The sequence below is a fragment of the Odocoileus virginianus genome, chromosome 4 (genome assembly GCF_023699985.2).
Source record: "Odocoileus virginianus isolate 20LAN1187 ecotype Illinois chromosome 4, Ovbor_1.2, whole genome shotgun sequence".
Taxonomy (NCBI): Eukaryota; Metazoa; Chordata; class Mammalia; order Artiodactyla; family Cervidae; genus Odocoileus; species Odocoileus virginianus.
The window spans coordinates 23,143,938-23,160,598 of record NC_069677.1 but is presented as its reverse complement, the minus strand read 5'-3'; the positions used below and the strand labels follow the sequence as shown (position 1 = coordinate 23,160,598).

Sequence of the window (16,661 nt, the reverse complement as noted above, 5' to 3'; positions counted from 1 at the left end):
TCCCATGGACGGAGGAGCCTGGTAGGCTGCGGTCCATGGGGTTGCTAAGAGTCGGACATGACTGAGCGACTTCACTTTCACTTTTCACTTTCATGCACTGGAGAAGGAAATGGCAACCCACTCCAGTGTTCTTGCCTAGAGAATCCCAGGGACCGGGAAGCCTGATGGGTTGCCATCTATGGGGTTGTACAGAGTCAGACACGACTGAAGTGATTTAGCAGCAGCAGCAGTAAATTCATATAATGGGGAGGAGAGGTGGGTGATTTGGAGGTTTGCCTCTGTTAGGCCCAGCTCAATGACTAATTACATCATCCCACCAAGTTTCCTTCCTCTTCCACTGCCTCTTCCAGCAACAGCAACCACTGGCTGAAATACCATTGGGCAAAGATGAAAAACTAAATTTTGCCCATGGAAATCAGTTTGGCAGGTCACTGTATAATGTACACTTGCAACCCCACACCACCCAGGCTGACCACTCAAAATGTGTGTGGGGTCCTCTAGTCTCCAGGGGTGCTCCAGGTTCCCCTTACCTCGTTATTCCCCACTCCAGAGAGGAAAAATCATGACCCAAGTCAAGGAAGATGCCCAAGTCCTAAAGGGTGGGCAGGGGGCATAGCTTTGGCTAGGAAGGTCCTCAAGGCCATCTAGTTACCTCTTCTGCTGCAAGGGGCTGAAAACGCTGGGAGAGGCTGGGAAGAGGTCAAAGTGATGGGCTAAGCACAGGGAAGCCTGAGTGGCCAAGGAGTCCTCACGGGGGACCTGTGGGCCAGGGGCGAGTCTGCCAGGGTAAGGAGGTTACTGCTCATGCCCTTGGTTATCGACTAGGAGGACCAGTTTCTAATTGGAATTTAGGATATTGGCCTTATCTTTTCTTCACCTCTACTAGTACTAACAGTAATGACAGGTAATTTTTTTTTAAGGGTTTCTATTCTAAATCTGGCTAAAATAGATGAAAAAAGACTCTTTAGTACTTTTTTATCCTCCCAAAAGAAGTGGTCATGTTAGTAAGAGGAACCCACCTTGGACGAATGTACTAAATCAGGGATGTCCTGACTTACAGAAGGGAACTGCAGGTCAGAAAGAGGACCTATTATTGAACAGTTACATGTCCTCAGCACAAAACTGCATCTTTCAAATAGTCATTTCTAAACAGAAAACGGGTGTTCTCAAATAGGGAAGATAATCTAATGCCACTGGTAGTAGATAGGTTGGCTTTTTTTTACCTAGATGAACTAGTTTCAGATTTACTTCCTTCAAGTTCACACTCTTGCCACACTTCAGCATTATTCTTGAAACAGCTTGGATTTGTGTAGTTCCTTTTCTTCCAGCAACTCATTTATCCTAACAATTTAGGGCTGTTATTTTAGAATTCCGAAAATGGAAACCCAGAGGCCTTGAAGAGTTAGAAATGAAAGGGAGAAAAAGGAGCTTAGAAAAGAAGAGGCCCAACTCTGACTGAAGTAGGGCTTGCATATTAGATTCGGGGCTCTGCCATCAGAGAATGTTGCACAGTATGTGTATTCTAATTGCATCAGAGTGTCACATCCCCAAACTCTGGGCTGTGGAGACACCAATATGATAAACAACTTCTTTAACTTTCACCATCAAGAGAGAGGCCTAGAGCGAGCCCTGTTCTCCCAGCTCTGTTAAGGCTGGCCTCCCCTACTGGAGGCTTTCCATCAGCCACAGCAGACTCGACCATGACGGGCTGCTCACAATGGAACACATCCTCAGGAAAGGGGGTAACAGGGAAATCCTCCAGAATAGAGAAAAAAATGCAAAACAAGCCTTCTTTAACAGCCCTTCTATAATTTATTCCCAATTCATTTGATTCTCATCCAAACTGGCATTAAAGCAGCAACAATACTTGACGTGGGATGTAATCACTGTGGAAAATTTTACCTTCAAGTTTAAAATTCATCTTAAAAATGTGACAGGAGGAAACTCAAACCCTAAGGAAAGTGTCTTCCCCTCCGAGAGAACCATTCCCCTCTATCTACAGCTTTGCTGCGCCTAAAGGCAGAAACGTATCAAGTGTGTCCAGAGTGCTTACACTGTGACTTGACCCCTCGCACAGTCTTACTGGGGTACAGTGTTAGCTGCACAAAATCTAGAGGCAGCCTGGGAAGAATTGGCTAGTGTATGCATTTTAAAAGAAGAATCAGAAAACGAAAAATGGCCCTAGCTCATTTTTTTTTTTTACCTATTCATTCCTAAGGTCGCCCCAAGGACTCTTAGAACTAATGTTACAGACTTACTCCCCTGCAGGCTGGAGGCTGGTGTTGGGGGCTGCTGAACAACAGGGTAGGGAGGGAACAGAACAGAGTGGTGGTGTGCAAAACACATTTCTCCAAGGGTTGGCTGTGATCAGAGAAGGATGCTGTGGCTCAGGCAGAGGTGAAGAAACAAAAGACAGGGGTTCTCTGCTTTTGGACACTGAGAGCCTAAGAGATACTGGTTGCTTCTCGCTTCAACAGGAATGGAAATTGAGAAGCAGGGACTATGTTTAATATGTCAAAATACAGACTACATTAAAGCCCTATGCTGCTATCTCCTTTTTCCCCAAGAAATAAAGATTTCAAGACTGGTGGGGAAGGAAAGAAAAGGAAGCTGGGGAGGAGCAGAAATGTTCTGACTCTGAGGGTACCCCCAGCACAGTGACATGATCACCACTGAATTATTCACTACTAAAATTCAGATTATTCCTAATGTGGGGTAGGCCTTCCAGGATCTGGTCTTTACTGTGGGCAGCTGAGTAGAAGAGACATCCCCCCTCTCCTTCTCTTCTACCTTTTCTATGGGAAAAGGATAAAAGACCCTCATTAAGTGCCCTTTCAGGCAATTACAAAGCATTTCCAGGCACTCGGCTGAAAGTGTTTATGTAAGCTAAGTCCTCCTCAGCCCCTCTGGAGAAGCAGCACAAACATCAGCATCCTCTTACACAGCAGATATCTAGGGTTACCTCCTGAGAGGTTTCAAACTCTCACAAAAGGACAATCTGCCCAGGCCTGTTCTTTTTTTTTTTTTTTTATAGGGAAAGGAAGACATCCTTGGAAAACCAATTTATAGCAAGGGAAATGTTTCAGCAAAAAAATCCTTACAGCAAAACAAAAATGCAAATAGCCTCATTAGGTTGTGAGGATGAAGAGCAGGAACTAAGAGATCTAAGTTGAAAACCCTGAGAAAATGACACCGGATCATTACTATCAAGTTTTGTTTTGTTTTTTAATGGACTGTCCTTTATGCTTATCAGACAGCCATGGTCTAGCCCACACAGTCCTTTTGGGGGTGGGGGCTGTCTGTGAGCTGTTAGCCAAGAGCCTGGGAGATGTTTCGGGTGGGCAATACTGAGGCAAGTGTACCTCTAGAAGCTGGCCTAGTTTTGCAGTGAGGAGGCCACTCTGATTTGGGGGTTCATCAGAGGCTGGGTTCATTTTAGCACTTCCTGAGATGTTCATTTGACGAGGCAAGGCATTTGAGTGCCCAGTGGGAGAGTTTACCTGAGAAGCAGTCTGGGAAGGGTCACTTTAAAATGATATGTTTCTGGCCACAGCGGGAAACTAAATGGCAGAGAGACTGCCAAGGAATAGTTACAGCTGGGTCCTCCCATGTTAAAAGGTACATGTGAGTGCTGCGGCAGGCAAACACCCCACTAGTTCTTCAGGACTGGAATAAAGACTGGAGAAGAGGAGGCAGGAATCTTCGGTGGAGAGATAAAGCCACAGCCCCAAGGGAACCAAGAGATAAAAGGGTAATATCCTCAGATCAAGTCTCAACACCTCTCTCTCCAGGGAAGCTAAACCACCCTCTGGTATTATCACTCCCTTTAGACAGCTTCAGTCTAAAATGAGAGACAAAGGGGGTGGGGGTAGATTGGAGGGTCAGTAACAGCCCTTCGGCCTAAGCCCAGGCCACTAGCCTGGTAGTTGGAGGGTTAAAAATCAGCACTTAAAAGAAAACTCAAACCCTATTAAGCCCAGGCTTGGAGAACAGGGAGCAGCAGGGAAGCCAAAGGAAACTAATTTTGGAGGTTCTCCAAGCTGCCAATCACAAGCATATTTCTAACAGTCCCAGTGTTGTTTGAGTTGGTTGTTTTTCCACAGGCTGCACAATGGGGTCTGGTTATTCATTGAAAAGTCTGCAAGGGAGCCCCGCCCTCCATTCACAACCAATTTGGAATGCTCCATTCAGGCAAGGGGGGTGGGGAACTCAGCAGCTCAGCTCGCTGGGGCAGACGGAGCAGAGCCCAGCTGTCGCCGCAGGGATGCTTGCTCGCCCAGCGCGCAGTGTTTATGTAAGAAATTCAGACACTGCAGGCGCCTGCCTGCTCCACACTCTCCCTAAGACTCAGATGACCGAGACCCTGGCTGAAATCTGCAAGGGTGTGCAAGTCAGCTCCAAGTGAGGTCGGCAAGTGCCCTCTGGCAAAAGGAATCTATCTTGCACTGCCCACTTCAGAAACTGTAGCTACCAGCTGAAACAGACTTCAGCGGTATTTCTCCTGCCCCTAGGGTTGAGCTGGTTTGCATTAGAGGACAGCTCTCTTTGGAAGCCAGCCTTTCCAGACTCCTTGCTTTTCCATTCCAATAACAGTATTGGGAACCACCTGGTTTCCTCCCCAAGGGAGTGGGTCTCTGGAGACACACACTACAGGAGTCTGACTGCAAAGTGGGGGAGGGGTCAAGCTACCTATTATGAACAGTTTCACAGTTCCTTTTCCAGGCTTTGCATCCGGCCTGAAAGGTTTATAATACCCCCCCCCACCCCCGCCCCTAATGCTCAGGAGACATCAAAAGAGAAAGAAGATCTATAGTCCGTGGGTGAAACCTACTCCAAGGGCAACATAAAGTACAAGGCTAAAAACTGGTTGGGTTTCTAGTCTCAAACCTTCAATAATCACCCTAAGGAAGATGTTATGAAGCCAGTCTACTGTAGACTTTGTTTCAAGGGAAGAATATGCTATTTCAGGAAACCAGATCCAGGCGATAAATTTTAGCACATGGGTTTTCCCTCTTTTTCATAACATTGGACTATTCAAATGTCTTATGTGGACCCCTTCTCACTGCCTGCTCCCACTGCCACAAGCCAGTAAACTCAGATGTTTGACCACCGGAAGCACTTCTCTGAATCTACCTAACCAGACTCCTCATTCAGTGTCTTGGCTGCTCTGCAGAGCAGTCTGAAACTCCTGGCCTTTTTAATAGCCAGATCATATCCTGCTCCCTGGAATCTTCACCCTCAGCTGCAGCTTTCGTCTAGATGCCTCCTCCAGTTAGGCAGGGGTGCCTCTTTGCTAGGCAGGGCCCCTTTATGAAGGGACTCTTCTCAACTGTAACATCTGAGTTTCTAAGTTGCTAGTCCACTGTCATTTACCTGCCAAACTTAAAGGTGGACTTAACCTTTTGGTTACACACTCGCATACTCATATGCGCACCCACCCGGACACACTAGGGGCCTAGTGTCTTTGTGTCTCCTTTATTTTAAGCTGAGTCTTTTACAGGAATGGGACAATGATAGAAACTGACGACCAAAGCCTCTGTTAAATGAGCTTGATGAGTTCACAAAATGAATTTTTAAAAAAGAAACCTAATCCGGTACTGGCATCAGCATGCCTGGCACTTGTCCAAGAGCTGGGAGCTGCAACATGACAAGACTCCGAGCTCCTTGGATTGCGAGTGGAGATGCGCTATGTGCCAGGGCACAGATGGGGCCCAGGCTGCCTCAAGGGCAGCCATGTGCCCAAGGGGGGGGGGTGTCAGCATCTGAGCCCAGATGCGCTTTATCACAATTAAAACCCCAGAAACATGTGGAGGAACAGTCTCTGGGTAGAGGAAGACACATCCGACCCTACCCCACCCCACCAATGGTAATGTTTTTTCTAGGACTGAAGTTAAAACAGTGATACTAGATGGGTGAAATGGCAGATAATAGAAATTCTCAGCTTTATCAGACTACCTACATCTTAATCTTAAGGCAGAAGAATGCTGAAAAACAGGGGACAGACTGTAATTTCATGATGTTGGGATTTTGTTACCTCTGGAATCTACAAAAGTGATCTGCCCAGCAGACACAGGTGTAATCTTCTACCCCAAGTCTTTTTCACCAAACATGGAAGACTGGAAAGGTTACTGGGTTTTATTAGAGGATTGAGAGCAGAGAGACATAGAAGAGGAAGAGAAAAAGTCTGTTGTTTTTAATAAGCCTAACTGAATTAAAGTTAGATGAAAACAGATTTTGTGTAAACACATGGCTCTGTTCAATAAATGGGAATGCTAGGGCTTTGGTTCTTAGGAGTCCTGCATTATAAGGATTTTGAAGGCTATCAAGGATAGGATTTCAAATCATTTAGCCCTTTCTCAGTGGTAAGGTAGGGAGTGTGCTAGCTAACAAAGACATTGAAAGGTTTGTAAAACTTGGGAGTCAAATAACCTCTAGCTTTCCTGCTCTTGCTTTAGCTCTCTTGTTTCTTCTCTCTACCGTCAGAGCTATAGGCTCTGGAAAAGGATTAAATAAGAGCCTCAACTTCCTCAAGCCTGTTATTTTTAAAGTGCCTACTGCTGTCTTTTCCACCTTGGGTTAAGAAAGACTTTAGGTTGCTCCTTTCATACAGAGATGGCCCAAGAACAGAAAGCAAGTAAATGGAGAGTTTGCTACAGTATGTCTGGGGCCAAATGACCGCCCTCTCCCAAAGGAAGGCACCCCTCACCTCACCATTATCAACCTCCTGAGCAGTTTAAAAAAAAAAAAATCCAGATGAATAATCTCATATTGAAATGGGATTAAGATCAATATACTTTAGGTTCAAGGGCTGCCATAACAGTTAATCCTATTTCCCCAGCCATCTATTGCAAATGTCTTTATGAAAAGTTGATTTTATCAGTTAATTAGCCAGTCTTAGGAAATTACCCTTACTTCCTCCAGTCAGTCCATTCTTTTTGAAGCACAGATCTAAAAAGAACACTTCAAGGGGAAAACACAGCCATTTGGATTTTAAAGCCATTCTTTAATCTATATTTGTTTAGAGATCATGTTTTAAAATAAGATTTTACCGTGCCTTCTCAACGTAAAATATTTTAGTTCTTCAAAATGCTGACAGGTATAACAGTCACAATATCACACTGAAACAAATGAGTGAAATTTTAAAAAATCAAAACTTAAATCTGCATTTAAAAATGCTATGTATATATGCTAGAATCTAGTAATACCCTAGGTTTCCCTGAGGGCTCAGCGGTAAAGAATCCACCTGCAATGCAGGAGACACAGGTTCAATCCCTGGGTCAGGAAGACTCCCTGGAGGAGGAAACGGCAACCCACTTCAGTATTTTTGCCTGGGAAATCCCATGGACAGAGGATTCTGGTGGGCTGCAGTCCATGGGTCCCAAAGAATCAGTCTGAGAAAAAAGAGTAATACCCTAAGATGCCCAAACAATCAGTTCAGAAAACTGAATATTAAGGTGTCCAAACAAACAGTTCAGAAAACTGAATTATCAAGTCCCAGCCCTAACCCAACACTAAGCACTTTGATTTTCCATTGTTATCCTGGGTTTCAATTTGCAGCTAATTCTACATCTGTGAGATGTAGTGCACACCTATTTACTGGCCCAGATTCCATGGCTCGGTAGCTCTGCGTGTCACTGCACACGTAGCTAAACACGTTTATAACATATGATACACACTGTGCACACACACAAATGGCTTTTGGAAAACATGTCAGTTTTCTGATTTTTCTGTTTTATCATTTCTCTTGCTTCCAAATCCTATGCAAAAACTCAAAGCACCAAGGTACTGAATAGGTTTCTTGGGACTGTAGAATGAAGAGAACTATGGGTTAGACTGGGCAGCCCACCCTCAACCAGGCTTTCCTGAGTGCCAGCTCCGGGCATCTGAAATCATGAGGCAGCCTCTGAGTGTGACAGTACCCTTGGCTCTGCACCTTTGTGAGAGCTTCTTTAAGGACAGGATTTTATATACTCTTCCTCCCTCATTTCACTTAACCCCTCCCATTTGCCCCTCATCACCAGTGTGTCTCCAGCTGTCTGGACCTTATATTATCCCCTTAATAAAATGAAAGGGTTAGGCAAGACCATCTCTAAAAGGGACCTGTAGCTCAAACAATCTGGGATCTTCAGGGTTATTTATCAGGATCAAGGGACAGTGGGTGGCAAAGGCAGAACCCCTATGTCTATAGGTGGCACTTTTTATTCCCTTGAACATGACCTTTAAGAGATTCTAGGGGGGATACTTAACTAACTACTGTATTTGTGAAGTAAGGGGAAATCTATACAACTAGAAGTAGGCTGGGCATTTCTATAAGACTTAAGAAATGTCTCACGTCTCTTTTAACTCTTAAGAACAGTGGTTTCATTTATTTAAAAAAATTTAAAAAAACACTTATGAATGGATACCTATGGGTAGGAACCCAAATCTGGAAAATATACAAAAATCTCTTTAGAAGTTGAGCTGATAGCATTTACCAAAAAAAGTAAGCCATCATCTTCAAACCTGAGCTTCTAAAATAAGTTCCCCACATTACTTGGTATTTCTATTTCTCTCACATGCATACAAAAACTCTCACATACAACATGGAAAACTAGTCAAGTCAACAGTAACAGGAAAGGTAGCCTACTACTCATGGCAGGTCACATAAGAGTATTTGTTACAAATATTTCAGCCACTCTAGGGGAGGGATTTGCTTTACAGGGCAAGTGCAAGTTTGGTTTCCAGTTCATTGATCCGGTGATTTAAACCAGTTCGTAAGATTTCATTAAATTTGCATGAGCTTCTCCTGCTTCCCGGGAACAGTCAGGGCTCTTCCAGAAGGGGGCTGGAGTGGAAGCTGATCCTCAATAGAAGATTGTGAGATGCATTCACAGAGAAAGGGTCTGCCCAGCCCTGGGCTCTGCCAGCTCCCGAGAGTCTACACTGCCTGTCTCAACTGCAGTGAAAAGTCACACATATAACAGCAAGGAGAAATAGTTCAAGAATACACCTCCCCACATCTGTGTTCCTGCCTAACCTCTGTTTAAATCTATCCTTCTTTTGGTTCCATCTCTAGAAAGAAGAGTCAGAGTGGGGGGGATAATTCTCAAAGACTCTCTGAGGCTACTCAAACATCTTCTTTATCCTTAAAAGACAGAAAACTCCAACCTTAAGAAGTTAAAGCAAAAAGCAAACAAAGAAACACATCACACTTGGTAAGCAGAAACATCTCCCAAAGCAGCTCCATTTTAGGTATGGCACTTTAAAGAATTTAGCACATTCTATTTGTCGAGCAGGAATTATTTCTAAGGAGCCAGAACACATTTATTGATTCCTTTACTGGAGCCTCTTCCTGCAGATAAATATCCAAATATCCTGTCTGCTGACATCTTTCTCTAAGGAACCTACCTCTGCTTCAGCACATGAAATCTATCTGAATGCAGTCATCTCACCTCCCTTCTAACTCTTTTGGGTTATAGAGAAACAAACAAAAGTGTCATAAAAGCATTTCAAAGAACTTCTGCCAAGAAAAGCCTCCCAAACAGACTGTAGTTTATGCTGCTCTGAGCAAGAACTGGAAAGGCTGGGCCAAACTGTCAACATATAACAAAGTAGGATTACAATCCTGTCTTTTATCTTGCAAACACATGCGCGCACATGCAAGCACACAGACACGCGCGTGTAAACACACACACTCACACACTTTAGGTTATCTTTCTTTAGCCCTTCAGTGGCAAGTTTCTCAATCATTTGAAAGCAATCAGAGGGCAATAATTAACATGCATTTACTTTCCTATAGAAAACATCCACAGCAAGCTGTGACAAAGCTAAGGTAACCCCACATCTGTGAGTTACAGTTTGTTCCCTTTTAAAGTTTTCTAGCGTCTCCCCATGAATATGAGGCCTATCATTAAAGAATGTTTAGCTGGTACCTCTGGCCTTTCATGTATTGATTTAGAACACACAGCTTTTACTTAGATCCAAAGATATCCTCAATCCCAGTGGCATTTTTACATACACATACACAAGATAAGACAAAGCTGGGAAGAATGTGTTGGTGCAAAATGAGAAATCAAATCCTTGCCTGGCTCAGGTGCTTGCTATTATAAACTATGACTAAGACACAAATTTTTCTGTGATGCAACTCTCAAGAGGCAGCATTTTCTCCAGGCCTCTCTTCTAAACCTGCTCATTCGCCAGTGACTAATGCTCTCTAGAGCTGCCCTGTGCTGCTCAAATTTCATCAGCCAGCTTTGTCCTTGATAGCTCTGCCTGGACCATAAAAGCTCCCAGACCTGTTGAGGACAGCCCCCAAAAGACCAGTGCAAAGCTAACTATGCCCTTGCCAGCACCCTAGAGCTGTCTTCTGAGCTTCCACGGCATTTGTTATCTCAGTGATATGAGCACTTAAAGACCATTTTAAGTAAAGGTTTTTACTCTTCTCTGAATGATAGTCTTGACAACTACATGAAAAGTAAGTGTAAATCAGGTCACTCTGTGACCATTTTTTGGTCAACTTTGAGCTAGAAAAGAAATTGACAACATGTTGGGTGAAGCCACAATTAAATGGAATCTTCCATTAACTATTTTCTGCACCTTTAAAAGAAAAAAAATGTCAGGCTCATGATTTCTGTCAAGGATTTAATTTATAAAAACCCAAAAAAACCACTGGAAGAGAATGTCTGATTAACGGATGCTTAGTCCAGTAACATATAATATAACTTTAGTTAACTTAAGAATTAGGATTTTTTGAGCTTGAAGTTTTGCAAAATTCTTTAGGCAAAAATTTTAAGATAAAATCATGTTTGGTAAAGCTTACCCACAATAAAATAAAAGCACTTTAGAAATAACTTCAGTAAGGAATGAAACAAGAGTTTGGGGAGGTGGTTAACTTTGAATTATTAAAAGAAACTAAACACATGGCAAACCCACTCCAGTATTCTTGCCTGGAGAATCCTGTGGATGGAGGAGCCTGGTGGGCTGCTGTCCATGGGGTCGCACAGAGGTGGACACGACTGAAGCGACTTAGCATGCAAACACATACCACTGTCCAAAGAGGCTGGCTACAGCTGAAAAGTATTCTAGACACGGATGATCGAGGACCAAACACTCTCAGAACACATGTACCACCACCAGAAAGGTACTTACAGTTATCAGACTGAAAATCTGGGACAAACTGTTCGTCATCAGGAACTTGTGCTAGAAAAGAGATTTTTATTTTAGATCTTTAAGTTTTATTAAAAAGCACAGTAAAATGTTTTATGTGGAAAACAGAACAGCGAAGAAACTTGCCTTCAGCTAACCAAGCCTCTTGAAGTTGACTGAGATCCTGAAACAACTCTGGAATTGAAAACAGAAGACACCAGAATGAGGAGAATTCTCCTGGGGGGAAGAGGGAAGAAGCTGGCTGTGTGCTGCAGTTTTCACAGGGAGCCACATGAACAAGCCACAACAGAGGGGGAGAGCTGCACTACCTTCAGAATCGTGAGCCAGATCTGTGTCCAAAAACTTCCTCTTTCTGTCAATCACAGGCCGCCCTCTACTCTCCTCTGACCGAGATTTCTGAAAGAGGCCAACAGACAGTTAAGACGTCAGTGTAGTAAACGGGTCTGAAGGGGGCTGTGCCATAAGACTCACGTTCGAAGAAGGAAGACAAAACAAACCAAAAACTACATAAACTTACCCCTGGAACCATAAAAGGGACTTGTTGATCATAAAACCCATCCATGGTGCTTCCAACGTCTCTAATATCACTTTGGAAGGTCTCAGCATTGAGCAATTTCGGGGGAGGGGGAAGGGTCCTCCTGTAACAGGAATTTGGGAGATTTTAGCCCAGGTGAGGGGAAAGAAATGAAGTGGTTTATTGCTTGTTCTTTTAGCAATGTTCTTTTCTGTGGGAAAACACTCACTTTGTCTGAGGTACTTAAAGACCACCACTCAAGGTGTAAGCTTTATAGACTGACCTGGGCTTGATTAAGGGCATCAAAGATTCATGGTATATTCAGTGCCAGATCCATTCACCTAGTCATTCTTTTAATCTTTTTTATTTAATCATTAAGATGATAGGTTTACTACCATCTGTCTCCTACCAAAAAAAAAAAAAAAAAAAGGACCTTATTTTCATTTAAAAAGATGATTTCAAGATTCTCTCTGTAAGAAGATTCCCCAGGGTGTTTGTAGTGTTATACCTTTTTCTTTTTAAAGACAATTTAATTTTTGATAGTACAGTGACAGGAAGAGAAACTGGGTTTAAGCATTCTAAATTATTTGCAATTAAGAATCTGACATACATAATGCTTCTAAAAGTATTTCGTAGGTCAGTGGTAAAAAACTATACATAGTTCCAGGAATACAAGGATCCATAGATATACTTATCTTCAGATACAACTCTTCATTAAAACTTTAATCTTTTGTCCAAACAGGTATAGTGTTTATAATGTCACAGATATCTCCATGGCAACTCACAAAGAAAGCTGTAACATTTCCAACTTTTAAAAGAATAAAATAACTAAGAAAACTAATGCCTAAAGTTAACAAAATTCCACTGCACATATTTTAAATGTATCTCTACCACAGATCTTTAAAAATCATTAAAAGTATCATGGAGAGAATAATCTGTTTATTATAGTGAAATCAATTTTTCTTACATGATTTAGAAAATTAAACTGTTTCAGCACTGTCAAGTATTGGGTTTTGGAAAGAGAGGCTGGGGATCCAAATGGACAGGAGGGAACTGTTTCTAATTTGGGAGGTATAAAGTAACAACGTCAGGAAAGCACCATTCTTCAAATAAAAATGCAGTTAGGTCAATAAAGTGGGAGAAATATTAATTTCACTCATCCCAGCTCTAAGCAATTCAAAATAATTAAGGATAAATCTTTTTAACTAGTATACAAATTTTAAATAGGGAACCTTTTCTCAGTGGGCAATGGCATCTAATTTGTTTTTCACACTGTGTGAAGCATATCAAATTTTTGTATGTTAGTATACAGGGAAACCCCTCACCGCCAGCCTCCCTTCCGCACCTTAGTCCAAGTAATAAGATATTTTCAAAGTCAGAGGGACAGGAGCAAAACTACACACTTCATAACCTCTTAGAAAAACACTCCAGGTAGCTTGCCTGCAAATGCCTTCCAAACAGCGCTAGAAAGTTCAACATAAAAGTTTTCTTCCCAAATGTCACCAACCCGTAAACAAAATCCGAGAGGGCATCAGCAGCGAGTTGAAGGGCAAGAACACGCGTTCTCTGTAGCCCTCAAAAATTTGTCAGTTTAAATAAATCATGGCCTTAGAAATTCTGTAAACGTCTATAGGAGAAGTGGACAACGGGTAGGAGATCGGAGGGGGAGAGATTTTCAGAGATTCACGATGAAATACGACGCAAAAATACTTCACTATGAAGAGCAAAAATAGTTTTTAAAAAATTAAAAGAAGCTGTTATAAGCAAACCCAAAAGAGGAGGTATCGAAGGTTTTTAAAGCAGCTCTCAAAGTTCAAGGGCGAGAAAAATCGCGTTCGAAGTATACATATTTTTTTAAGCTTGAAGGGGAAGCTCGAGTTCATCCAGGAGTTTAGACCACTTCCTTTGTGCCCCCCCCCAACCCCCACCTCCCGGTACCCCCAGGAAAAACTTTAACACAGCTTAGCGGCGCGATCGAGGCCCCTCCCCCGCGGCGCGCAGCGGGCCCGGTTTTATGAATGAGAGAGCGAGCCGCGGCCGCCACATCAGGTAAAGGCTGTAACTGGATCCCTCGCACTGGGCCCCATTCACAAAACAAGACACACTTCCACCCAATTCCCAGCCTTCTCCATTCATGAAAACTCCTTCAGATGAGCCCCCGCCCCCACTCCCAACGCAAGCCCTGCCTCCGACGCAGGCCCCTCACCCCAGCGTTTTAGGAAGAAAGCTCAATGCTTCATTCACAAAAAAAGGAAAAGAAAAAAAAAAAAAAGCCGCAGGGAGCAGCGAGCCAACGAAAGAAACCCGCTTCATTCATAAAGTCACCCACATTCATAAAAACGAGCTGCGGCGCCGGGAGCTACCAACCGCCTCCAATCCTTCCCCCACCCCAAAACCCTTCCAAACATCTCTCCTTGGCACCCCTCCTCAATCAGGAGTTCGGCTCCCCCCTAGAGGTCCCCTCCCCTCTGAAAATTCAGTCAGATCCCCAATCCAGCTCGAAGCTCCAACATCTCTCCATCCCCCTCCGCACCCATCTTTTTCTTTTCCACCATCCCCAGGCCGCGGTTCTGATGTTCCCTGATTTCTCCAGAAACGCCGGCAACCTGACGCCCTCAGTCTGCTGGGGGTGGGATAAGGGGGATTGGGTGTACGCTTTCCACAACCTGAAACTTGCAAGGCCTGCATAAGTTCCTGGCCGACCCCCAACACCACACGCTGCACATGCCTATGTCACTTAACCCCTCCCAGTACTGGGGTGGGGGTGCATCACCTCTCAAACATTCCCCCTAAGCTGCTTTCTGCCCCCTCCTCCCCACTGCAAAGATCTGCGGAGTGCCTCTTCTCGCGAGCCCCCGAGTCCCCTCGAGGTTCTCAGATCTCCAGAGACTGTAAAGACCGCAACTCCGCACCCCTCCATCCCCACCCGGGAGCCCCCGCACCTCGCGCTCCCGCCGGCCTCCCCCGCGACGTGCGGAAACCCGTTCTTCTCGCGCTCCGGAACCGTTAGCCGCCCCCGTCCAACGCCTCCCAGGAGCCGAACCGGACCGGGCCCCGGGAGGATAGGCGGGCGGTCAGCTCCGCGAGGGAGGGGGGCCCAACCTCGATTTAAAAAGTGCACCCCGACTTTGAGGATTCTGAATCAGCCAGTGAACTCTAGCCAGCTGGGCCCTTCCTGGACACCCCCCTCCGAAGCCCCCGTTGTCCACTTGACGCCCCCTCACCTGAGGCGGCGACTCTCCTCCCCTTGCAGCGGCCCCGGGGCGCAGGCGCGCTCACGCACGCGCGCACCGGGCCTGGGAGCCTAGGCTAATGGCTGGGCCGAACCGCTCCGGGGACACTGAACCGCTCCGCGCACCAGCGGCTGGACTCTGCGCCGCAGCTGCCAACCAGGCTGGAGCGCTGGCCCGGCCCCCAGCGGCCTGCCGCTCCGCCCTCTGCTATTGGCCCGCGGCTGTAGGCCAGCCGCGTTCCCATTGGCCCGAGGCCGCCTAGCGGCTGTCCATCGCTTCTTGTTTACCCTGTCTGCGGGCAAATCCAGCCAAGCCGCCCCATCAACTCCGGTTCCCATTGGTCAACAGCGCGTCCCTCCCTACCCCCCAGGGGTCTGTTTTTCATAATTTATGCAGTGGGGGCCATTGACCAATCAGCTTAGGCTTGTTTATATAATGAATGTAAGGACGTTTTTCATTCATAAAAAACGCGACCTGAGGGGGAAGCTTAGCTGAGTCAGTGAAGCACTTAAAGGGGCAGAGAGCCTCGAGGAGCCGCCGTTCCTTCCTCGCAGCTCTCTCAACTTTTTATCGAGGTTTGGCTCTTTCCCCTTTCTCATTCACTCCTACTTCTCTCCCCCCATACACCCCACTCCCAGCAACACCCCCTCCAGGCTAGGGCTACTGGGCGCCAGTCGTTCGCAGCTGCAGAACCAAGAGAAGTTATCGTTTTAGCATTCAGGCGAGAGGAATCCGTCATTCCACCCAGAAAGAAACTCGCTGACCGACCTGGGCGTTTGGCCCACAGAAACACAGAAAACGGAAACCGAGCCCTCTAATCTTAGTTACCTTTAAGAGAGGCCTTAATTTCCTTTAACTAGGTTTCCAGTGGGGGAAAAATAAGCAGTATCTTCCTTTTAAAATCTGAGCTCTCAAACAGATTTTAGTTACTATTTTATACTGGCAGGCCAAGGCCCAAGCAAATCTCGATTTCTCCCCACGTTTAATTGCAGTTTATAACCGCCAGAGTGGGTTTTAGGACCCGAGATGAGAGAGGGTCGGTGCTCAAAGAAATCCTCTCCAGAGACACCACCAATCAGTCAGCCGACCTAGAAACATAAATCCTTCCGAAAGGGGCTTACAGAGTTAGATCGCCTGCCTTCCTCCTGGGGCTGCTGTTTTCCATTTAAGTGTTGAATGCAAGATGGTGTATTTGCGAATTAGATCCCGTGCAGCTGGGAACGATGAGAAGCTACTCTGCTTGCCAAACGACCGGGCACTAACTGCAATTGCTGAGATTCTTAACAGAGTGTTCCAGGAAACAAATAAGCAATCCTCTCCCCTCTCCGCCCCCTCTGTCCCCTCCTGTGAAGGCCGTGGGGCGGCTCTCCACTCTCCCAGGATCCTGGGGCTTGTGAGGGAGTTCTTCTGTTCTCGTTTGTGTGCCCTGCCATTCACCCCGTGTGCCAGGGGTGGAGAGGAAAGAAGCCAAATATCAAGAGAGAGCCCCTAATAAAAGGGGGCCCTAGCCAACTCTGGGGCTGCCTCCTTACCAGCATGGAGACTGGAGTGTGGATTTTAGAGGAAAAAAAACTTTTTTTTTAAGTCAAAATTTGCCCGCTTTCTTTTCTCTTCCACTTAGGGTTCTTGTTAGTCACTCAGTCTTGTCCCACTCTTTGAGGCCCTGTGGACTGTAGCCTGCCAGGCTCTGCTGTCCATGGGATTCTCCACGTAAGAACATTGGAGTGGGTTGCCATGTTTCCCTCCAGGGGATCTTCCTGACCCAGGGA

General features: G+C 45.3%; 1 protein-coding gene across 1 annotated transcript in view; it reads right to left on the bottom strand.

Annotated features, from left to right (window-relative positions):
• The window catches only part of ETV5 (ETS variant transcription factor 5), a 57,159-nt gene extending 42,099 nt beyond the window's left edge, over window positions 1-15,060 (bottom strand). Inside the window, exons 1-5 of the mRNA XM_020888309.2 lie at window positions 14,884-15,060; window positions 11,663-11,783; window positions 11,454-11,541; window positions 11,272-11,319; window positions 11,128-11,178 (exon numbers count right to left, since the gene is read on the bottom strand). Coding sequence (XP_020743968.2) covers window positions 11,128-11,178; window positions 11,272-11,319; window positions 11,454-11,541; window positions 11,663-11,707 — 232 coding nt within the window. The 5' untranslated portion in view covers window positions 11,708-11,783; window positions 14,884-15,060. The remainder of the gene's footprint in view (window positions 1-11,127; window positions 11,179-11,271; window positions 11,320-11,453; window positions 11,542-11,662; window positions 11,784-14,883) is intronic.
• Window positions 15,061-16,661: the final 1,601 nt, after the last annotated feature.